At 35.9% G+C, this 25,624-nt stretch overlaps 2 protein-coding genes across 6 annotated transcripts; one reads left to right on the plus strand and one right to left on the minus strand.

Annotated features, from left to right (window-relative positions):
• Positions 1-166: 166 nt before the first annotated feature.
• Positions 167-6,782, plus strand: LOC130960816 (pentatricopeptide repeat-containing protein At1g79490, mitochondrial-like). 5 transcript variants are annotated; one of them, XM_057886295.1, is made up of 4 exons: positions 167-334; positions 1,357-1,581; positions 2,249-2,416; positions 3,357-6,782. In XM_057886295.1, exon 4 carries the CDS (start codon positions 3,423-3,425, stop codon positions 5,895-5,897), a length of 2,475 nt encoding a protein of 824 aa, XP_057742278.1. In that variant the 5' UTR covers positions 167-334; positions 1,357-1,581; positions 2,249-2,416; positions 3,357-3,422; the 3' UTR covers positions 5,898-6,782. The 5 variants fall into 5 exon arrangements, with proteins under 5 accessions (XP_057742278.1, XP_057742274.1, XP_057742276.1 ...); XM_057886291.1 differs by having other exon boundaries at positions 167-1,581; positions 1,948-2,416; XM_057886293.1 differs by having other exon boundaries at positions 167-1,581; positions 2,014-2,416.
• Positions 6,763-25,573, minus strand: LOC130960817 (beta-glucosidase 11-like). The gene is given in 13 exon segments (XM_057886296.1): positions 6,763-7,144; positions 7,252-7,342; positions 7,666-7,753; positions 7,854-7,885; positions 7,981-8,195; positions 8,279-8,394; positions 19,535-19,790; positions 19,983-20,070; positions 20,328-20,399; positions 22,821-22,896; positions 23,193-23,248; positions 24,309-24,378; positions 24,464-25,573. Coding segments are annotated over 13 exon segments (1,539 nt in total). The 5' UTR covers positions 24,608-25,573; the 3' UTR covers positions 6,763-6,909.
• Between the last annotated feature and the right edge of the window lie 51 nt (positions 25,574-25,624).

The raw sequence follows: 25,624 nt of genomic DNA on the forward strand, positions 1-25,624 counted from the left end.
GAAAGAAAGGGAGGGAGAAAGGGCGAAAGAAACGAAGGAGCTTCAGAACCAAGAGTGAAAGTTAACCAAATTTGGCAAAAACGACGCCGTTTCTTTTAAACCGGTCGGTTCGAATAAAACGACGACGTTTTATTGATTAAAAAAAAAATAAAAAACAAAACAGAAGCAGGTTCAGAACTCTCGAGCAAAGGAAAAAGTGGAAAATCCTAGCCCTTCATCGCCGCCGCCGTCCCCAGGTCCTCAGCGCCGCCGCTTCTTCCTCTTCCCCGTGTCCGGAACCCAGTAGCTCGGCACGTCGTCTTCACCTTCGCCTGCTTCTCGGTAAGGAACCCAGGTTAGTGGCTTCTCGTCTTCATCTTCACTGAATGTTCGGTCTTCTTCTTGGTTTGAAGTTCTGAAATTGTTGTTCTATGGTCTGCTTCTTCGGTCTTCTTTTTCAATTTTTGTTCCATTTTTCTTCAATTCTTCTTCGTCGGTCTTGGTTTGAAGTTTGGTTCTGAATGTTTTAATTGTAATTGCCTGTAGCTGATGGATCTGTTGCTGATGGCTGTAAGTTTTTTTTTTTCAAATTTACTGATGGCTTGATGGCTCTGTTAGTTTGTTACTTTGTTTTAGTGTGACTGTTTTCTAATTGCTCAATGGCTCTGATAGTGTTTTACTGGTTTACTAGTTGCTGATGGCTCCTAATTGTTTTGTTCAAATTTGCTAATGGCTTTGTTTTGTAGTTTTTGGTTTTGCTGGGTGAAGATTTAGTGTTATTGCTGGCTTTGTTTGTAATTGCTGGGTGAAGGTTCAGGGTTTTGTGATTATTGGTTAATGTTTTGGTTTGTTTGTTTTGTGATTATTGCTAGGTCTAGTGTGATTACTGATTAGGGATTACTTGCTGCTGTTGCAATTTCAGGTTTAGTGTGATTACTGATTAGGGATTACTTGTTGCTGTTTTGTAATGTAATAATGTTTGTTGCTGAATGATAATGCTAATTTCCCTGCTGGTTGGAGCAAAATTTGTCTGTTGGTGATAATGCTAATTTTTCTGCTGGTTGGAGCAAAATTTGTGAATCGATTAATGGAAAGGAAATCATTATTCAAATGCTGCTACTCATTGATTTTGTGCTGCTGCTGTGTTTTAATTTCTGAAAGTTTTGTTGAAATTTGGTTGTTGCTGCTAAGCATGGAAATCAAATAATGAAAATTTTGTGCTTCTGCTCATTGATTTTGTGCTACTGCTGTTTTTTCAATTTTTAAAATCTTTGTTGAAATTTTCTTGCTGTTGCAAAAAATAGAAATAAAATCATTATTGAAATTTTTTATTCTTCTTGTTCACATAGAAATTAACCCATTTACCTGTTTCCATAGCTCCAATAACCCCACAAGAGTAAAGCACACTAACCATAGTAACCCCATTGGGTTCCACATTAGCGTTTTGCATCTCACTGAACAGAGCAAGCGCATTGCTGCATCGTTTCGCTTGACTATATCCTGAAATCATAGCACTACATGCAACGACATCTCTACATTTCAATTGATCAAACAAGGTTCTTGCCTTGTCAACATGGCCACACTTTGCATACGTGTCAATGAGTGAGTCATCAAAATGCTCTGTTTAGTCTCTTGTTAATGGTGGTTTTGATTGGGTTTATCCTTTGAGAGCTGCTGTTAGGTGGTATGCAATAAGTTCTTGCAGATTTTGATGATTGATAAATCTTTATTTTAGCATTTAATATTTGATATTTCTTTTTACTATTTAATTTGAGTTTGTATTTTGATAAAAACATATGGATTTGACTGAGAACATTTTATGTAGTGTTTTAAAGTTGGAAAATATTTTAATATTTATATTAGACTATAATTATATTTTAGAATGTTTATTTATAATTTATAATTTATTTATTATTATATTCTAAAATTATATTCTAAAATAGTTCTTCCGGTTGAACCATCGGTTAGACCGGTTAGACTAGTAAACCAGTAAACCAGTAACTAGAGCGGTTTGATAATCGGTCCGGTTTTCAGAACCGAATTTCTACCAGTTCAAAAATGAAAATCCATTATTCTACGACCAAAAAACAAAGTTGCATTATGCTCAACGGATTCTGCATCACTTCGCACTTCTCTATTATCTGTTCGCTGCCACCGCCTGAGCCTCTCCGCTTGTAGCTGCCAGCTGCCAATTTAGAGTGCTTCTGTCGGTTTTTTATTGTGTGTGTGGAGTTTTCTCTCCGCCGATGTCTCATTGTCTCCGTCGCAGCCGCCGCTGCCTGATGCTTGTGTTTCTTCAATCTTCAACTTCTGCTCTGGTGCTGTGAGTCTGCGACGACGCCACTCTGCTTCGGCGTCAGCTCTCCTGCTTCCGCTCTCGCCAGTCGCCACCGCTGCTTTCGCCGTTCTGCTTCTGCTGCTTTTTCGGTGCGAATTTGTGAGTATACTCTGTTCTTCTGTGTGAATCTGTGGGCTTGATCTGGTGAAGCTTTAAAGGATGTTGGTAGATTTTGGTAGCTTGCAGCTTTTTATTGTTAATATGTTCTTGCATATTCAGTTAGAAGAAGCTTTAATGCTGTTACCTTGAATGGAGCTGGTTCTGTTGTTTTTCTTTTGTTTCTGGACCTATGAGTCCTGTTATTGTTCCTTGTTCTTGCTTGCTATGCTCCCTTTGCTTTTGATCATAACTTTATATCTATAGGGGGAAACAATGCGGCTTTGTGATTTTTGTGCTAATTCATGTGATGTTCAGCTTGATTGGACTGTTAACATTGCTGAGAAATACAAAAGGAAGAAGTGTGGGATTTTGGAATCTGAAAATCATTTTGGAACTTCATTAGATAATGAATTGTTAATTTTACTCAATATTATGATTGTGAGTCTGGTGTGATTTCATGGACTGGGGCTTCTAACTTCATTTAGATTCTTCTGTTGGCTTATTCCAATGTTCTAGTTATGAAAACAGAAACAAAATCTGAGTAGAGTAATTCTGATGTATATATTTTATAAATGAAAGGGTTCATAACAATATGATTCTGCAATACTTTGTGACTTGCTACCCTTTTTTTCCTAAAAGAAAAAAGTTATCTCTTAAATTTCTTGGACCAGAAAATTGGTTTTAATTTGATTATGATTCGATTTTATTTAATCCAATCCATGCATAGCCTTTTATTGATCATTGCGTTGGTGATCTTGCTGCCTCTGCTATAAATTGAATTTTGCAAATTGTTATTGTGTTTTGGCTGCTAATTTTTGTTGATGCTCAATTCCTATAAACCTGTACTTGCTCTAAACTATTTTTAGTTGAACTGTCGTTGTTCTTCTGCATCACTTTTTATTTGTTTTCTCTTCCTGTTAAATTCTTATTTTCCTTACAGGCTACTATTGTTGGACCTGAAATGAACTGGGGAACCTGTGGAAGATTATTTTGAAGAAGAATTTCAATGATTCGTCACCGCAAATTGCTCTCTTCCACTACAAATCTTTGCAAACTCACCCACAATCTCTTTGTCCCTCGCTCCTCCATTTCCCCGGTACCTTTTAAGCAAAAGTTAATATCTTTTACCTCTATAACCGCATTTACTTCGGTTCGGAGAATCGCAGGTTTCTGCAAAGATTTGAACTTTGTTGAGCAGCTTAGTTCAATCAGATGCTACTGCCATAATGGTGGTGGGCATAAGGAATGGACTGAGGAAATTGAGTACTTGGATGAATCGGGTAGTATTCTTTACAAGGGTAAGGGTATAAGGTCCGTGGAGCCTGGGATCGATGATCATGTGATGGTGGGTGAGGTCAAGAAGCCCTTTGTAAATGCTGCGGCTGTGGCGAAAATAGTTGAAGTTGTGAAGAGGTGGAAATGGGGGCCAGAGTTGGAGACACAATTGGACAAGCTCCAGTTTGTGCCTAACATGACTCACATTGTTCAATCCTTGAAGATCATTAGTGATAGTGATGCATGTTTGAGTTTGTTTAGGTGGGCGAAGCGGGAACCTTGGTATTCATTTAGTGATGAGTGTTATGTTATCTTGTTTGATTCTCTTAACCAGCGTAGGGACTTTGATGGAATACAATCATTGTTTGATGAGATGGTTGGTGATTCTACCAATAATGGAGCTTCCTTGTCTGTTTCATGTAATCGGGTGATTCAATATTTGGCCAATGCTGAGAAGTTGGAGGTCTCATTTTGCTGCTTTAAGAAGATACAGGAGGCTGGTGGTGAGATTGATACCGAAACATACAATTCCCTTATTACTTTGTTTTTGGGTAAAGGTTTGCCTTATAAGGCATTTGAGATATATGAGAGCATGGAAAAGGCCAGTTGTTCGTTGAATAGTTCAACTTATGAATTGATGATCCCAAATTTGGCAAAGTCAGGCCGTCTTGATGCTGCTTTCAAACTCTTCCAAGAAATGAAAGGAAGAGGTTTCCGGCCAGGCCTAAGCATCTTTTTGTCCCTTGTTGATTCAATGGGGAAGGCTGGGAGATTAGACAGTGCAATGAAGGTTTACACAGAGATGCGAGGTTATGGGTACAAGCCACCACCTACTATATTTGTTTCTCTAATTGAATCTTATGTGAAGTCTGGAAAGTTAGAAACTGCTCTTAAGCTTTGGGATGAGATGAAGAAAACAGGGTACAGGCCTAACTTTGGGTTATACACTTTGATCATTGAATCCCATGCGAAATCAGGGAAGCTTGACATTGCTCTGTCTGCATTTTCTGACATGGAGAAAGCGGGCTTTCTGCCGACTCCATCTACATATACTTGTCTATTGGAAATGCATGCTGCGTCTGGACAAATAGATCAGGCCATGAGGCTGTACAACTCAATGACAAATGCTGGTTTGAGGCCTCCTCTGAGCACTTACACTGTTCTTTTGACTCTACTTGCTAATAAGAAGCTGGTGGATGTGGCTGCCAAAATCCTACTTGAAATGAAGGCCATGGGATATTCAGTGGATGTCACAGCTAGTGATGTTTTGATGGTTTATATCAGGGAAGGTTCAGTTGATCTTGCTTTGAGGTGGCTGCGTTTCATGGGCTCATCCGGGATTAGAACCAATAATTTTATAATCAGGCAGTTGTTCGAGTCGTGCATGAAGAATGGATTATATGAATCAGCCAAGCCTCTTCTTGAAACGTATGTAAACTCGGCTGCAAAAGTTGACTTGATACTTTACACTTCCATTCTAGCTTATCTAGTTAGGTGTCAGGAAGAGCAGAATGAGAGACGCTTGATGTCTATCCTTAGTGCTACGAAGCATAAGGCGCACGTTTTTATGTGCGGACTTTTCTGTGGCCCAGACCAGAGGGGACAACCGGTGTTATCTTTTGTCAGGGAATTCTTTCAAAATATTGATTATGAATTGGAGGAAGGCGCAGCAAGGTACTTTGTGAATGTTCTTCTCAATTACCTAGTTCTAATGGGGCAGATAAACCGAGCTCGATGTGTTTGGAAGGTTGCATATGAGAACAAGCTTTTCCCAAAGGCTATAGTTTTCGATCAGCACATCGCCTGGTCCCTTGATGTTAGAAACTTGTCTGTTGGAGCAGCTCTTGTAGCAGTAGTGCACACTCTTCATAGATTTAGGAAGCGAATGCTCTATTACGGTATTGTACCAAGACGGATTAAGTTGGTGACAGGGCCCACTTTAAAGATCGTGATTGCGCAGATGTTGAGCTCTGTAGAGTCTCCATTTGAGGTCAGTAAGGTGGTTCTTAGGGCCACAGGAGATTCAGTCATGGAGTGGTTCAAGAAACCGATAGTTCAGCAGTTTCTTCTGAATGAAATTCCATCTAGGGCTGATATCCTGATGCACAGGCTCAACATACTTTTTCCCAGTTCAGCACCTGAAATTAGGTCTTTATCCCCACCTAAACCTCTCATTTCTGGCAGGGAGTATAAGCAATCTTCGTAGCCATTGGATGGTAACAGGTACTTCATTTTTAATTGTAAGTCAAAGGGTTACTGAGTTGTGCAAATGCTTCATGTGTTTAGAAAGCCAATGCCATGAACAGATAGGTAGGTAATATTAAAGAATTTCGAATAAAATTTTTCCCATGACATGCATATTAGATTATTTCGTTTCAAATTTTCAATTAGTTCCATTGTGATGAGTGGTGCTTGAAGTTAAATGGACAAAAGAGAATGATGACTGCATAGGACGAAAAAAGATTACATGTATTAAGTACATAGAGAAAGTAGGAAATAACGCCTTAAAAGCTAGTTGTTAAGTGGGAAGAACCACTCTTCTTAATACAACATCAAACATTTCATACTACCCGATGTAGGACTTTGGACACTGCATAATACCCAAGTTCCTAACATGTTTTTCCTCCAAAGAGTTGAGGACTTCAATGCAATTTACTACATGGATACAGATTTTGCTGGTGTTAACTGGAGGAGCTATTTTTTGGAAATGTTAAACTAACTATTAATAGCTCTTCTGCTATACATGCTGAACATGTTGTTTGTTATGGTGCTGCTTCACATGCAATGTAGATGAAAAGCTGTTTGTACTCTTAGAAAAGTAGATTTCATTGCAAAACCTCTGATAATTTACTGCTGGAATAGTTCTGCTACAATAGAAGGACTTCTTTTAAGCTTTTTCAAACATATTTAGGCGTCACTCTAGATTCATGGAGCTATTTAGTCATACTTATATATACTTTCTATGACAAATAGCTCCATAAATTTCTTTCTGCAAAATGAAAATCGGAAGAGAGACATATCCTTCATTCTTTCTTCCATTAAGAGACATGATCATAACTTTCTAGGTAACATATAATATATCATCTCATGTTGACTTATTAATTCCATTAATTTACACCATGAATTATGTCACTTTACTATTCTTTGGCAAAGTGCCAAGTTATTACCATAGCACAAATTCGTATCAATTAGATTTTTAACAAGTCCTTATTACATTATTAAATGGCATCATGTAATGAGGAATTCTTTTCAATTTGCATGGCTACCATTGGGTCCATCGTTCTGTTGTTGAGGAAGTTAGAGTACCATACAGAAGAGAGCTTAGGTTGTCTCCTCAAAGTGGGGTCCTTCAAATCAATGTAATAAAGGCCATAAGTGAATTCATATCCACTCAATAATTCGAACACATCCATGAATGACCATACAAAATAGCCTCTTATATCATGTCCATTCCTTTCAACAATCACCAAAAAAAAAAAAAATAGAAATTGAATTAGCAAAAGCTCAATAATTTTTTATGAAAAAACAGAAAATGCTAAAAAAGAAAATGAAAGTACTACCTTTGCATATGAAGTATACTTCCAATGTATTCTTGCAAGTATTTTATCCTTGGCCAGTCTTCCAATGATGAACTTCTGTGTGTTTGTTGGCCTGTGAAGTCCAAAGAATAATGACCATAATCATATCATTCTAGGATTGGTTTGTTTGACAAAAGAATTATTGGAAGCTTTTGAGACGTTAATGTCATCTACTTGACACAATAATCAATAGAAATTTAATCATAATCATATATGTATTGTGTAACTTATTTTCAATGTGTATTTTGTCTATTTTGTATTTCAATACATAATATATACCGATTGATTTGATGGCTGATTTTTTGTATATACGTAACATAGTTGAATTTCAAAAGAAGTCAATGTATTTTGTTATCAAATTATAGTGTTGGAGAGACAAGATAAAGAGAAGCAAACCATTTTCTTGAATGTAAATTGGAAATTTTCCATAAACACTCTTCAATGAGTCAAGCAACCCTTGTAAAGTCCATGGAATGATTGGAATCTAAACCGTACCAACCAACAAGTTAGTGTTAAACATCACCCATGCATAGATTAAATTATTAAAAAAATAAGATTTATTTAAGTTCCAACGTTACTATTACCTCATCAGATAATGTTTCATTTGTGGTATAAGCTACATCCAAAAATAACATAAAATTAGATTTTTTTTTTTACTCAATTAAGTAAATAGATGATACATTAAGTAAATAGAATATGCCATAAACCTACCTGTAAGTTCCACAGCCATATCTGTTACATAATCTCTTATACATAGGCTTTTTGGATTGTCCTTAACATAAAATGAAACATAAAAATTTATTCCTAGGAAGTCAATTGAGCCTTTCACCAAATTTGATTCACTTTTTGAGAATACTGGAAGCCTTGAACCAACCATCTTTTTCATGGTTTCAGGGTAATCCCCAAAAATAAAGGGATTCAAAAACCTACAACCATTAAAAAACACACACAAACCAATTGAATTATATTGTAAAGAGAATGATTATATTATAATTAATATCATACTTACCACCCATGATAGAAGTCTTGAGCCCTCTGAGTAGCAATTATATCTTCACTTGTATTTGTTAGAGGAACAAAACCAAAAGTAAGGAGATTAAACCCAATTAATCCATGTTGCTTGTCCTGCATTAATTATATCTGGTTTTACCGTAAATTACTTAAATTTATAAAGGGAAATACTCATATGATGACATCTTTATATAAAAATAATATTGTGAACTTTTAGATGATTAATTAAATATATTTGGTCAAATATATTAAATCATCTAATAATCTATAATTCTATCTTTACGTGAAGATGTTATTATGTAAGTATCTACTATTTATAAATGTCATCATCAAAGTATATAAATCTATCTTCACAATTAAGCCTAACCCGATCTTGTAATATACACAACCCAAATTTTTTTTTCTTTTTTTTTTTAAATTTGGATTGAAAATTTTAACCTCGTGCACTTTTTGGGTTGAAATAGGTTTTTTTTTTGTAGAATTTTACTAAACTTTATTTTATCTTTAATAATTCTTATTACAAGTAATACACTATCAATTTTAATTAATTTTAATCATATAATACTTAAATGCATGGGTAATTATTATATTTTCATAGATATTAATATGTTATACAAATCTAATATTTAAGTATTATAATGATAAAAAGAGATATCATTAATTTAAAATACTTTAAAAATAATACAAAGTTATCAATTAAAATTATTTTTTAATTTATACACTACTAGAAAAATACTTTTAACTACTATATATTTTATTTTTTGCGGTAATAAAAATAACTGCTAATATATTACCGACAATTAGACATTAATCATCTTATACTTTGTCACTAAAAGGTTTTAGCGACAGTAATACTTTTTTTGATAAAAACCTTTTTAATAGCCGCAAAAAATATATAATTGTCATTATAACAATAGTAATAACAAAAAATATATAATTATCACAAAATATAAATTAAATAAGACATATAGTAATTATTATTTTATTGCCATTAAAAGTAATTTTTGTTGTAATGATAATACTCACATTTTAGATTTTTTTTCATATTATATATTTTATTTATTATAAGAATATTATAATTACCTGTATAATTTGGACAGATAAAATATTCTAATTTAATTCATTTTTTTAAATTATTATTTTATAGAATAGTTAGTGATTATATATAAATGATAGGATTCCATAATTCATTTTTTACATATTTACATACTCTAATGTTATTATTTAATATGTATATGATTTGTTTATATATGTGTATTGTAATATACCTCTTCATTTTTATCTTATTAAATCTTATAATTTTATCACGTATAATATCTAATTTATTATGTGTTATCTAAAAGTCAAATTAACCCAATATATAATCCAATCTGCTAATCAAATTATTTTTGGATCAGGATAGTTTCTAACCATCGCCTTATGTAATATCTTTATAATTATGTTATCAAATTTAGAAAGAAGTCCAAGATAAATGTAATAAAAATGTTAGGTGTATATTAAAATCAGTACTATATATTTGTGTATATATATTGTTACGGTGGGTAATCGGAGATTAATAAAATGGATGGCGCTAGTTGGCCCAATCGTCTGCGGACGGTAGTCTCCGAGCTGGTTTGCACGCTGGAGCCTCCTTCCGACTTGTGTGCGTGAGTGAATGGGGGGTGGTACCTGCAAAGGCACTCCGATGCCTAAGTTAGCAAGAGTGTGAGCAGGTCTAGAGAGTATTGGGTTTAGAGATACCTGAGGGGAGTCAGTGTATTTATAGTGGTGAGCCAATAACCACCGTTGGAGTAGTGCCATATCTTTAGGGTGTTAACCGTCCCATTATCTTAGGGAGGTTAAGATATGGCTCGATGAAGTAGTTAGAGAGATTTTAGGGGCAGTTACTCATTTGAATGAGTGCTTATCTGCCAGCTATTCTCCGTTCCGACTTCTTTAGAGTAAGTCGGGGTTAACACCGACTTCTTAGTGCGAAGGTCGGTTCGAAGTAAGGCTCAATCCTCTGGACTAGGCCTTTTATTTGGACCTGGGCCTTTATTATTGGGCCAGGGTATGAACAGTGCCCCTACTTGAGCCCAAGATCTCTATAAGACTTGGGTTCGAGTATTTTACTCGGGGTCGTAGTCGACTTGTTGGAGGACCGACGTGATTTTCTGAAACTGACGTGACTTTTCCGTGTCTTTTTGGTTCTGACAGTTACGTCTAATCAAGCGCCGTGTCCGTTAGGGATGTGCGTAGACTTTGGTAACGGTGCATTCTCATTAATGACTGCCCCGCTTTTACCATTATGCCCCTTAGCATGTTTATAAATACTTTCCCTCTCTTTCATTTTTTCGTTTCTGCAATTTTTTCAAATTTCTTCTTTCTTTGTTCGTGCTTCGTTCTTGCATTTGGAGACCTCTGCTTCTTTCAACCTTCGCTTTTGGATAAAGGTTAGTGTTTTTCTTTTATGACATGCTTTGTGTTTGCATGCTTTTATTTTCTTTGGAGAGGGAGAAGTGACGTTGTAGGCTTTCGTATCCCCTTAGGGACTCTCGTTTTTTATTCTTTTTCCTTTTTCCTTTGTAGGTTTTCATCGTATTTTTAGAAAAATGTCTTCTGTAGAAGCTCTTTCTCAATGGGTTGATGTCACCGTCCTAGGGGAGGAACCCTTGGTCGATGCTGAGTTTATTACTCATCTTCGTACTCACCACAGGATTTGTGTTTCTGAGGATGACGAGCCAAAGTATGAGTTGGTAGTCCCGGGTCCAGAAGACCGGGTTTGTTTTGGGAGGGCCAATGAGGCGGCTTCTCATTTTTTCTTTATGTATGAATGTATGATCACCCGTTTGGGTGTTTTTCTTCCTTTTTCGGATTTTGAGATGTCTGTTTTGCACCACTGTCGAGTTGCCCCTACCCAACTTCACCCCAATTCTTGGGATTTTCTGAAAATTTATCAATTTATTAGTCACGCTTTGGACTTTCCGACCTCTTTGAGGATTTTCTTTTTTCTTTTCCACATGACTAAGCCCTATAGTGGGCTAAACAACAAGCAGCAATGGGTGTCTTTCCGAGCCATACAAGGTCGGAGAATTTTCACCCTTTTTGACGAATCCTTCCATGACTTCAAAAATTATTTTTTCAAAGTGCAAGTTGTAGAGGGTCACCACCCCTTTTTTCTGGATGATAACTCTTCTCCTCGCTTTCCCTTATACTGGCTGGAGGCCTCCCCTTGTGAGAAATATGGTCTGGATGACCTGGATGAAGTAGAGGCTGCCCTTGTGGGGTTCCTCCGAGAAGTGTGGGGGAGGGCCCCATACTTGGATACTAAAAAGTTTTTCCAAGGGTCTCCGACCTTTATCCAAGCACAGCTAGGTAGCTTTCTCTTGTTTGTTAGATTCCCGACTTGTTAACTGATCATTCCGACTTGTTTGATTCCTTAGCTATTGTTTTCTTTTTCAGAAATGGCAAAGGCGAATGCTCAGGAATCTTACCAGAGAGTCCAGGAGGCCAAAGCCAAGTCTCACGCCCGGACTGGTGGTGCCAGGGTTATCTCTCCTCCTCCTCCTCCTCGGAACGTTGGGACTCTTTCCAAGCCCATTGTGATTTCTTCTTCAGCTCCTTCTCAGCCGCCCCCTGTCGTCCGACCTTCCCCTGATCCAAAGAAGCGCAAGACCTTAGAGTATGGCTCTTCTGGTGAGGTTAAGGCGGATGCTCTTGCGTTCATCCGAAAGAATATCTATCCCCATGCTCGTATAAGCATGGATGATATGTCCGTTCGGAGCCACCTTACCACTATGATCGAGGAGAGTCTCAAAGCGGCAGGGGTCTGTGGCAAACTCTTGGATATTTTTGAGAAGGCTCCTCTCAGCTCTTTAGGGATGACCTCGAGGGTCGAGGAGCTGGAAGGAAGGCTTCGTTCATATCAAGTATTGAGGGAGAGTTGAAGAAGGAAATCGCCAAGCTGAGGGAGGAGAGAGATACCCTCCGGGAGAAAGGGAAGGTTTTGCAGGCCCAATGCAACATGGAGATGGATTTGAGGAAAACAGCGCAGGCCAGCTATCAAAGTTTATTCAATGATCTTGTGTCTGTGAAGAATGATCTGATGAATTCTCGGAAGGCATATGATGAGTTGGAGGACTCTATTGCTGATGGCGCCGAGGAGTCTTGGAGGATCTTTCTGGAGCAAGTCAGAGTTATTGCTCCCGACTTGGATCTTTCTCCTTTACATCCTGACAAGATTGTTATTGATGGTGCCATTGTGGATCCTCCTGCCCCCGTAATCGTTTTCGAGTCAGAATTGAAGACTCGGGGGCAGAGGATTATTGAGTCCCCTCCTCGTTCTAAAGACGCTCCGAGTTCTTCAGTAGATCCTCTTATCTCTTCCTCTCCCATGGATGCCTCTGGTGGCACTCCTCCTGACTCCGGTGGTGGTGATCCGTCTACTCTTCTTCCTAAAAAATGATTTGTGGCTATTTGGGGGTCCGGCCTGTGGGCCCCCGTTTTTAAATTCTTTATTTATTTTTGGTTGGTGGTGTTGGTTGAACAATTTCCCTTTGGCCTTCCCAGGCCGTAAACAAAATATTTAAAAAATACCCTTTTTGATAAGGGTTTTTAAGTTAACAAAATGAATACCCTTTTTTGGATAAGGGTTTAGATTACCTTATGCGTGTATGCTTTTTTGATTTTCCGAAGTCCCCTTGATCTTTTCTTGAAAACCTTTCCCTTTGGCTTGTTTATTTTTCTGAGCCTTTTGTTTAAGGACTTTTGGGACAGCCTTTAAACTTTTTCCTAGGTTTTCCAACCTCTTTTTATTATCCCCTATACTCAACTTTGTTTTAGTGAGTTCTTATGACTTAGGTTATTTTTGCGATGCGTTTTTCTTCTACTCGGTCCTTCACTCCGATTTACGGGTCGAAGTATTTATGAGCTTTTCTACTCGGGTTCTCGTTTCGACTTATGAGTCGGATTGTTCCCGAGTTTTTTACGATCAGCTCATATAACCTCTTTACACCGACTTGTACCTCGTCGTTTTATCCTGACGACCATCTAGATCGGTTCATGGGATTTTCACGTTTTGTCGAGCTTAAGTCGGCGCGTTTCGTAGAAAGACTTAGAAAATAAAAAGGATTTTATAAGAGATATTGTAGATGAAAAAGATCTTTATTAATTGGGGAGGTACCTTCTTGCTACTAAGGGTTTTAATAGCCTATTTTCCCTTAGCCTCTACTATGATGCCTCGTTAAAAACCCTTCTCCAGAAAAAACCCTTTAATTTTGGGAAAAAATCATGAAGTTGGGAAAATAGTACATCAGGGAGTAGAGTTCGCTTTTAACTGTAGTACCTTTTCATATTACAAGCATGCCACGACCTTGGGAACTCAGTGCCGTTCAGGTCGGTTATTTTATAATAACCTTTTCCTAAAACTTCATTGACTTTGTATGGTCCCTTCCAATTAGCGGCAAGTTTTCCTTCTCCTGATTTGTTGACTCCAATGTCGTTTCTGATTAGTACCAAGTCATCCGGGGCAAATGTTCTTCGAATGACTTTTTTGTTGTACCTTGTAGTCATCATTTGCTTCAATGCTGCTTCTCTTATCTGGGCATCTTCTCGGACTTCGGGGAGCAAGTCGAGCTCCTCTTTGTGCCCCCGTATGTTTCCGATCTCGTCATGGAGAATTACCCTTGGGCTTTGCTCATTAATTTCTATTGGTATCATTGCTTCCACGCCATAGACTAGTCGGAAGGGCGTTTCTCCAGTGGCGGATTGGGGCGTTGTCCTGTAAGCCCATAGCACTTGAGGGAGCTCTTCAGCCCAAGCTCCTTTTGCTTCTTGCAATCTTTTCTTGAGCCCTGCCAGTATGACTTTGTTGGCTGCCTTGGCTTGCCCATTGGCTTGTGGGTGCTCCACCGAGGTGAACTGATGTTTAATTTTCATACTGGCTACTAAGCTTCTGAAGGTAGCATCGGTGAATTGGGTTCCATTATCCGTAGTGATGGAATAAGGTATCCCATATCTTGTGATGATATTTTTGTAGAGTAATCTCCGACTTCTTTGAGCGGTGATGGTGACCAATGGTTCTGCTTCTATCCACTTTGTGAAATAATCTATTCCCACGATCAGGTATTTGACTTGTCCTGGCGCTTGGAGAAAAGGACCTAACAAATCCATTCCCCATTTTGCAAAAGGCCATGGAGAAGTGATACTGATAAGCTCTTCTGGTGGAGCCACGTGGAAATTTGCATGTATCTGACATGGTTGACATTTTTTCACAAATTCTGTGGCATCTTTCTGCAAGGTCGGCCAATAGAATCCAGCTCGAATTACTTTCCTGGCTAGTGACCTTGCTCCGAGATGGTTTCCGCAGATTCCACTATGTACTTCCTCCAACACCTCGGCAGTTCTTGAGGTCGGCACACACTTTAATAGTGGTGTTGATATCCCCCTTCTATAGAGAATATTTCTCACCAAGGTGTAGTGTTGTGCTTCCTTTCGGATCTTTTTAGCTTCTTTCTCCTCTTTAGGGAGGATGTCGAATTTCATGTATTCGACTAAGGGGTTCATCCATCCGAGGTTTGAACCGACTACTTCAAGTACTTCTTATTTGTCTTCTATTTTTACTACTGAGGGTTCCTGAAGGGTTTCTTGGATCAGGCTTCTGTTGTTCCCTCCTGGTTTGGTGCTTGCTAGCTTGGATAGGGTGTCCGCTCTGCTGTTTAGATCCCGAGTTATGTGTTTGACCTCGGTTTCTGCAAAGCGCCCAAGGTGCTCCAGAGTTTTCTCCAAGTACCTCTTCATATTTGGGTCTTTTGCCTGATACTCTCCACTTATTTGGGAGGTCACCACTTGTGAGTCGCTGTATATCATCACCTTTGTAGCACCGACTTCTTCTGCAAGCTTTAATCCAGCGATCAAGGCTTCATATTCTGCCTGATTATTTGAAGCTGGAAATTCAAATTTTAAGGAAACCTCTATCTGGGTTCCTCTTTCATCTACCAATATTATGCCTGCACCGCTTCCTGTTTTGTTGGAGGATCCATCTACATAGAGTTCCCATGTAGTTGGTTTTTCCTCCTGTTCCCCTGCGTATTCTGCAACGAAGTCGGCGAGGCATTGGGCTTTAATAGCCATCCGAGTTTCATATCTTAAGTCGAACTCGGAGAGCTCTATTGCCCATTGAACCATTCTCCCTGCAACATCCGTCTTTTGGAGGATTTGCTTCATGGGTTGATTCGTACGGACTCTTATTGTGTGAGCTTGAAAGTAAGGTCGTAGCCTTCGTGAGGCTATTACTAAGGAGTAAGCAAACTTCTCTAGTTTGTGGTACTTTAGCTCAGGGCCTTGTAGAACTTTACTGATGAAGTAGACTGGATGTTGTCCGACCTCGTCTTCTCTTATCAAGGCTGATGAGACAGCCTTGTCCGCTACGGATAAGTACAGGACGAGGTCTTTTCCAGAGACTGGTCAGGTTAGAATAGGAGGTTGGCTTAAAAACTTTTTGAACTCCTGGAATGCTTCCTCGCATTCAGGAGTCCATTCGAACTGGCATCCCTTTCTTAATAAGGAGAATAGTGGAAGGGATTTCAGTGCCGATCCTGCCAAAAATCTGGAGAGGGCTGCAAGTCGGCCATTCAGCTGCTGGACTTCTCTCAAACAAGTCAGACTTTTCATTTCTAGGATGGCTCTACACTTTTCGGGATTGGCTTCGATCCCTCTTTGTGTTAGCATAAATCCTAGAAACTTCCCTGCCTCCACCGCGAAGGCGCACTTTGCGGGATTTAGTCTCATCCCGTGCAGCCTTATGGTGTCAAAGACTTGAGAGAGATCTGACAAGAGGTCGACTTCTTTCTTGGTTTTTACCAGCATGTCGTCGACGTATACTTCCATTAGACTCCCCAGGTGAGGGGAAAACACTTTATTCATCAACCTTTGATATGTGGCTCCTGCATTCTTCAATCCGAATGGCATGACCACGTAGCAGAAATTAGCTCTGGGTGTGATGAATGATGTTTTCTCCTGGTCGGGCTCATACATCGGGATTTGATTATATCCCGAGTAGGCGTCCATAAATGACAAGTATTGGTACCCCGAGTTGGAGTCCACTAGGGTATCAATACTTGGTAGGGGATAAGGGTCCTTGGGACATGCCTTATTTAAGTCGGTATAGTCGACACACATTCTCCATTTGCCATTCTGTTTTTTTACTAGCACTACATTGGCTAGCCATGTTGGGTACTTGACTTCTCTGATGAAGCCAGCTTCCAGGAGTGCCTGCACTTGTTCTTCTACTATTAGGGCTCGTTCTGGGCCGAGCTTGCGTCTTCTTTGCTGTACAGGTCGGGATCCCGAATAAACCGAGAGTTTGTGGGACATGAGCTCGGGGTCTATCCCAAGCATGTCTAAGGCCTTCCAGGCAAAGAGGTCGGAGTTATCTCTTAGGAGCTTAGTCAATCCTTGTTTTAGGGTTTCCCCTAGGTTGGCTCCTATATGAGTATTTTTCCCTTCCTCTTTATCGACCTGTATCTCCTCGGTTTTTCCTCCCGGTTGTGGTCGCAGCTCTTCTCTGGCCCTTGTGCCACTGAGCTCTATCGTGTGAACTTCTCTGCCCTTTCCTCTCAGATTTAGGCTTTCATTGTAGCATTTTCTTGCCAACTTTTGATCTCCCCTTACCGTTGCTATTCCCGCTGAGGTCGGGAATTTCATGCAGAGGTGGGGAGTGGATACCACTGCTCCGAGTCGATTGAGGGTAGCTCTGCCGATTAAAGCATTATATGCTGACCCCACATCAATGACTATGAAGTCTATACTCAGAGTCTTTGATTTTTTCCCTTTTCCAAAAGTGGTGTGAAGGGGTAAAAATCCTAGTGGTTTTATTGGCGTGTCCCCTAATCCGTATAGGGTGTCGGGGTAGGCTCTTAATTCTTTCTCATCTAACCCTAGTTTGTCAAAAGCGGGCTTAAAAAGAATATCTGCCGAGCTTCCTTGGTCTACTAGGGTTCTGTGGAGATGGGCATTTGCTAGGATCATAGTTATTACTACTGGATCATCGTGTCCAGGGATTATTCCTTGCCCATCTTCTTTTGTAAACGAAATGGTAGGGAGGTCGGATGACTCTTCCCCGACCTGGTAGACTCTTTTGAGATGTCTTTTGCGAGAGGATTTGGTAAGTCCCCCTCCCGCGAACCCTCCTGAGATCATATGGATATGTCTCTCTGGTGTCTGCAGTGGTGGGTCTCTTCTATCCATATCGTCTCGCTTTCTCTTTCCATGACCGTCCGACCTTTCTATGAGATATCTATCAAGCCGACCTTCTCTAGCCAGCTTTTCTATCACATTTTTAAGGTCGTAACAGTCGTTTGTGGAGTGACCATATATTTTATGGTACTCGCAGTAATCGTTGCGGCTTCCTCCTTTTTTATTTTTAATGGGTCTAGGGGGTGGCAGTCTTTCAGTATTACAAATCTCTCTGTATACATCCACTATAGAGACTTTCAGGGGAGTATAAGAGTGATATTTTCTTGGCCTCTCGAGACCGAGTTCTTCTTTTTTCTTGGCTTCCCTTTCCCTTTCTTTTGTTGAGGGAGGGGGCCCAGGTCGCCAACTCAGGTCTCTTAATTTGGCGTTTTCCTCCATGTTGATGTACTTTTCAACTCTCTCCTGTACATCACCTAGAGAAACGGGGTGTCTTTTAGATATGGATTGTGAGAAGGGACCTTCTCTGAGTCCATTGACTAACCCCATTATGACTGCCTCTGTGGGCAGGTCCTGAATCTCCAAACATGCTTTGTTGAACCTTTCCATGTAGGCTCGTAAAGGTTCTCCGACCTCCTGTTTTATTCCCAAGAGGCTCGGTGCATGTTTCACTTTGTCTTTCTAGATTGAGAACCTCATCAAAAACTTTCGTGAGAGGTCTTCAAAACTAGTAACCAACCTAGGGGGAGGCTATCGAACCACTTCATCGCCGCCTTTGATAGAGTGGTTGGGAAGGCCTTGCATCGCGTAGCGTCGGAAGCATCAACTAGGTACATCCGACTTTTGAAGTTGCTCAGGTGATGCTTTGGATCCGTGGTTCCGTCATAGAGGTCCATATCAGAGCTTTTAAAGTTCCTCGGAACTTTTGTCCTCATTATGTCCTCGCTGAAAGGGTCCTCCCCTCCTAAGGGTGGCTCTTCTTGTTCGTCGCGGGAGTTGCGACCTTTAAGGGAGGATTCTAACTTTAAGAGTTTTCTTTCTAACTCTTTTCGTCGTTCCATCTCCTCTTTCAGGCTCTTTTCAGTTTTCTTTTGTTGCTCCCGCTCTTGCTCTAACTGTTCTAGGCGGCTGTGGACCAATCCTATGAGTTCAGTCACATGGGATGGTCCTTCTTTTTCTGACTCGCGCCCTTCTGAGGAATTTACCTTCGGGTTCTTTACTCCGGAGGTGCCTTCTCTGTGCTGATTATCAATTTCCTGGTGGAGGGTGAAGTCCACATCATTATTGCCTGTGTCCAGATTCTCTTGCTCAGAATCTGTCTCCACATGACCTTCTTCGTGGGATCTGTCTGCCATCGATGGATGATCTCTCGGGTCCCCGGCAACGGCGCCAATGTTACGGTGGGTAACCGGAGATTAATAGAATGGATGGCGCTAGTTGGCCCAATCGTCTGCGGACGGTAGTCTCCGAGCTGGTTTGCACGCTGGAGCCTCCTTCCGACTTGTGTGCGTGAGTGAATGGGGGGTGGTACCTGCAAAGGCACTCCGATGCCTAAGTTAGCAAGAGTGTGAGCAGGTCTAGAGAGTATTGGGCTTAGAGATACCTGAGGAGAGTCAGTGTATTTATAGTGGTGAGCCAATAACCACCGTTGGAGTAGTGCCATATCTTTAGGGTGTTAACCGTCCCATTATCTTAGAGAGGTTAAGATATGGCTCGATGAAGTAGTTAGAGAGATTTTATGGGCAGTTACTCATTTGAATGAGTGCTTATCTGCCAGCTATTCTCCGTTCCGACTTCTTTAGAGTAAGTCGGGGTTAACACCGTCTTCTTAGTGCGAAGGTCGGTTCGAAGTAAGGCTCAATCCTCTGGACTAGGCCTTTTATTTGGACCTGGGCCTTTATTATTGGGCCAGGGTATGAACATATATATTATTAATTAATTAATTTTTAATATGTAGTTGATATTCTAACACATGTATTTTATACTAGTAATTACTTTTGATAATTGATTGTAGTATATATCTAATATACACATAAATATAATTATCATAAAAATAATTTTAATAATAGTAAACGTTATTTACCTGGTACTTGTTCCTATACAATCTTGCAACTGATGCATGAGCTAACAACATATTATGTGTTGCTAAGTATGGTTCATTTGAAGAATCTCCCTTAGAGCAATTATATATAGAGGGAGGAGAACAATGTTGAGGTGGTAAGTATCCCAAATCATAGCCACCTTTTACAAAAGCATTTCCTTCATTCACCGTTGTCCAATGTTTGACTCTGTCTCCAAATTCTCTAAAACACACATTCGCATATGTTGTGAAGTCTCTTCTACAAAAATATGCACGCACAAAATTATATGTTAATAATATCATCTTTCTTTGTAGCAATATAATTATTTTCTTTAAAATTTGAATTTTAGTTCTTTCATAAATAAATTGTGGCAGTAACCTTTTTTTTCTGAATAATTTTAGTACTTTATTTTCTTATGAAATTTAGATATTTGAAGTATGGGAACAATACACAATTTTTTTGTTAATCCATCCTCCATATTCATCCTCAAGAGCTTGTGGTAGATCTCAGTGATATAATGTAACATGTGCTTGAATTCCTACAAGAGGAAGAGAAACAGACAAAAATAATTGAAATATTTGTTAACCAAAAAAATTTAGCCAAAATTAGGTAGAATTTATCTTATTTAATATTTATTAATTATTATAATAATTAATAAATATTAAATAAAATAAATTTTAATTTTTTTTGTCTTTCTAATATTACCGCAAAAATAAAAAATATATAATAGAAAGACTTCTCTTAGTTATTAATTAAAACATTAGCATAAATTAAAGATATGGTTTGCGCATAAACCTTGACTTATCAGTTCATTGATAAGATTGTTGTAATATTGTAATCCCTTTTGATTGATTGGGCCTCTTCCATCTGGTGGTAATTAAAATTCAGAACTCAGTAATATACCAATAAATAATAATGATTTAGGAAGAGTTTTAAGTGTATCGAAAATAATTAAAACTCTTATAAAAGTTGTTTTGGTCCAATAAGTGTTAATTTTTAGAAAATAGACAATATTAATTAATTTTGTTTACTAATAATCCTATTAAATAAGCGAGAGACAAAAAATAGAAAGAAAAAATGTAAGTGTAGAATAAGAAAAATTAAAGACGGTAATTTTATACAATCAATATAGTTTATTTAAAATCAAAATATTTCTAAATCATTTCTATATATTTTGTGCGTTATTAATTTCGGACTTATGTTAAACTGGAGGAAGTAACATTTTGTTATGAAGTACAAAGATCCATTGTTCATAGCACATCAAAATCAAATTAAGTGAATGTCTAGTACAAAAATCATATTTACTTGACATAAGTTTGAAAAAAATGTCACTACTTCTTCTCTCTAAGAGATATTTAATAATATTTTCATCTTTTCTATTTAAAAAATTTACAATTCCTGTTTCCGTAAAATTAAAATAAGATATTTTAAACTTATTTGACTAAAATATACATTCATAATAATTATATATAGGTACATTTAGTGATAATTGTTTTGTTATTATTAATGTAATAATTTTCATTTATGTTTTTGGTGATTCATTTTTTATTTATGCTTATTTTGATAGTATAGTATAAAATATTTTAACTTGTTAGCAAAATATTTAATTTCAACTTTTGTATTTTTTATTATTATAGATAAAAATTAAAAGTAAATAAAATTTATTACATTAATAAGAACTACATATTTATATTACTATTTTTATTTTAATTTATTTTTATATATAATTATTATTGAAAGGATACTTTGGTTGAACAAACTAAAGAATAATTTATTTTACTCTTGTAGAAGAGAGGAGGAGAAAATGCTTTTTGTACAATAAAAATCAACTTTTATTCAGCTTTTAAATTTAATATTTTATTATTTTAATTTTTTAATTAATCATATTTTTTATTTTTAAGAAACTACTTTTATTTTTAATATTTATCACCATAAAATTTATAACCATTTGCAATATATTAATTTTTTGCAAGCCAAACCATAAAAATAATAAAATTTGTAATAACTTTTCGTGTACTAATTTTAAAAAAATCAGTAAAGTTTTCAAAACCAATTAAACTCACCTCAATTTTTTTTATTCAAAACATTTAAAACTCATATCAAAACACATCTTAAATTAAATAAACAACATAAACACATTTAAAATTATATATTAACACATCTAAATTATTGTCATTGTAGTCCTAAATTACATATTGAACACAGAAAAAATTAAACTCAAATACGGTAAAAATTCAAGTAAAGTCGACTTCACGTGAAGTTGATACCTGAGAGTCGTTGGATGAAAATTTAGTTAAATCAGTCAAATCATCTAACGACTCTCAATTATCAATTTCACGTGAAGTCGATTTCATCTGAATTTTTACTCTTAAATACACATTCAAAATTATAAAAATACACTCTAAATATTTTATCAACACATCCAAAATTCGTGTAAAAAAATTTATATATATACAAAAGAATATAATGAACAACGTAAATATATCCAAAATTAAGTATAAACTTACATATGTATATAAGAACATAATAAACAATATAAATACATCTAAAATTATAAGAATGTATTCTAAAAATGATGAACAAAAAAATAGAACAATAACAGAATAAAGCCTAAAATGATAAAGAAAGAAAATGAAGAAAGAAAAAAATAGAATATAATACCTATGAGAGAAAGAAAAGTAGAAATCACAGTAAACGCAAAAAAAGAGAGGGGGGTTAATGAGAAGTGGAATGAATGAATTGAAACCAAGGGTGCATGCTTCTATTTATAGACCAAGCAACAGCAGTGCCAACACAAGTTTATGGGTATTTCACAACATAGAAAAATAAATTTTGAATTTTAACTAATTTGATTTTTGTATGTATATTTAAATCGTAATATATTAATAATTAAATATATTAAATTTAAAACAAAAATTTAAAATTAAAATTAAAATTTTAAATTTAAATTTTATTTAGTTTGTACTTTGAATGTGTATTTAATTTTAAAAAGATATTAAATTTATTTATAATTTTTAGATGTGCTTGTTGTCTTGTTTTATTTGTTTTTTAAATTATTATAATAAAAGCTAAATATTGTACAAATTTTAAAAGATACCTAATTGAATTATTTTTTATATACTCTAAAAACAAATAAATATTCTTAATTTAAAGTATATATTTTATAAATAGAGTAAAGAAAATGTCATTTAGTTATCTTTAAAAAAAGAAAAGAATAATATATTCTCCATATCCTACACTTCATATTGATTATTCAATACTAGAATATTACACTTCTCTTTTTGTCACCTGGAATAAGTCTTGACCATGATATCGAAAATCTGTAGGCATCTAATCCCATTTTTTTCATGAGCTGGACATCTTCCTGCGCATGAATATTTGGATCAACAAGTATTGGTAATTAATAATTAATTGATCTAAGTATGATATATATGTCAAAGAGGAAAGATTTATTGTTCCTTCGATCATGATATTTATAAAAAAATTTAGGTTCACATAAAAAATCAATTGTCAAATTAAATAATATATATTTTTAATTAAATAATCTGTATTACAATAATCAAATTTGTTTAGTATAATGATTTTGTTATAAAATATCAAATACATAATTCTATATATTAAATAACTGATTAGTGGCTGTTTTTTATAATATGTACTCACCTTATATTTGTGATACTGATCACATGCAATGTCTCCATCACCCTTGTACATATTTGCTGTAAATTTAATTCAAAAGGGGGTAATTCATTATTGTAAGGGTAACTAAGGATTTTGTAACATGAGTTCTAGCAATTTTTGTAACTAAATTATCAACAGCATAATTAGAAAAGTTAATAAGATTACTTTACACTAGTTACTTATGAATATTGTATATATAAGTCCAAACCAATCTACTAATAAAGTAAGTAAAGTCGGTTACTTATGAATATTGTCTAGGTTTTTTAATTTATTTTTTAAAATATAGTTCACGAATACCCCCTACTTAAAAGTGTGTGTTGACCCCCCCCCCCCCCCCCCCAAGAGAAAACTAGACGTATCTATGTGTGTCATTATGTGCATCAGAGCCAGAAAAATAAATGTCAAATGTCACATTTCAAATTAATCCTAACAAATTTTTCATGGGATAAATTTATTTTTAACCAAGAATATTTAGCCGTATAATTTTTTAGATTATTAGATAAATTTGTTTCTAATAAAATTAGTTAATTAATTAATTATCTTTATAAATAATTAATCTCTTAATCCTTTTTTAAAGAAAATTAAAGATTAATTTGTTTTGTTTTAAAATATTAAACAAGTAACCTTATCTCTCGTTAAAATTTAAGAAAAACTCACTTTTCAATTTTTTCTGTCGCTATATGTTTTAATTAAATTTATAGCAAATTATTGATGAAAAAAATCTGTCACAAAAATCGTCACTAATCTAAAAATGTTAATAATTAGACTAATTTATCTAATGTTATTATTTTTTTAAAAAAAGAATAAGTATAAAAAATCAACTTTTAATTAATAAATATTAACTAAAAAAATTAACCCTTATTCTTTTAAGATTTAGAGTTAAGATTTAGAATTTGAATTTTAGGATTTAAAATTTAAGATAAAAATAATTTATAAAAAAAATTATTGATATTAATTGAAAAAAAAGTTAATTCCTAGTTAAACTCTTTGTTTAAAAATACTATTTATCTATTACGAAAATTGCTAATAACGAATTTAAGATATGACTAAAAAGAAAATTGTGAGTCCATAAATGAATGAAGAGATAGAGTAGTACACCATTGCCGGCATGTGCAAAGGTATCCCATATGCTTGGCTTCCTTCCATCTTCATCTGCTGCACCTTCTACCTTCTCTTATTAAATACCATTAATCCAAATACGAAAAGATGTATATATTATCAATAGAGATATATAATTAGAGACGAAAACGAACCTGATAAGCAGATGTTGAAGCACCAAACACAAAGTGAGGCGGGTATTCATCTCTTCTCAAACCATCAACTACTAATATAACTGATGAACCTACCAACACTAATAATAACAATAATTCAACCCCAACAAACCCCTTCTTCCACATCCTCCTTCTTCTCCTTCTTCTTACGCTTTGAGATTGTTAATTCTTTTTCAATCATATAACATGAAGCATGCAACTTGCAAGTATGTAATGTAATAATAAAATAGTAAATATATCGCATGATTAATGTGTTAGTATAATAATAAATTCTTATTCTTGTGGACACAATATATATTCTTAAACTTGCTTACAAGTTAGAGAAAGAGGTAAGTTTTTATTGGTCAATCGGGCCTATATTTATATGGGTGATGCATAGGGAACGCCCCATTTAAGATCTACACACCTTTCAATAATACATCATGTGGTATCTTCTGCCAGGCTTTATATATGACTCCTAAGTATTGCGTTGAATGAATTCAATCGGATTCGGATTTGATTTGAATATTTTTTTTATTTATTTTAAATATATTCAAATTTAATTCTAAATTAATAAGAAATAAATCTAATTAATCTTAATATGTTGTGACTGGGATTCTGGGAGGTTGCTCTTAGTCAGCTTTATGCGTCTAACGGGGCATCTAACTCAGGTACATGTGCTCTAGTTAGTAGTTACTTATTATTGAAATCGAATAAAAAAGATACATTAAAATTGAAATAGAAATAAAAATGATAAATTGAAATTGAGTACAAAGAGAATCATTTTATTTCTATCCAATTTTTTGACGCAACAAAAAAGAACTCATCAACCTAACTTATCAATGACGTAGTTTGAAAATTGAATCGAAGGGACTCCTCAATCTTCTACCTAATTTCCCGATGCAACAAAGAGACTCCTCAACCTCAATTGTCCATGCCATGATTTTATCACAAAATCAGAAAAAAGTTTTGAAATCTCTAAAAATTCTATACTACGACTACCCTAATTTATGAGGTATTTATAACCTCTTATTAGGTTAAAATATAGAAAAAATCCTAAAGCCCATAAACATAAGGCCCAATCTAATAATTAAATAAACAAAATAAAAAATACATTAAATTAATATCTTCTAAATAATATTTGAACTCTTCATATTACGAACA

Source organism: Arachis stenosperma, chromosome 2 (assembly GCF_014773155.1).
Source record: "Arachis stenosperma cultivar V10309 chromosome 2, arast.V10309.gnm1.PFL2, whole genome shotgun sequence".
Lineage (NCBI taxonomy): Eukaryota > Viridiplantae > Streptophyta > Magnoliopsida > Fabales > Fabaceae > Arachis > Arachis stenosperma.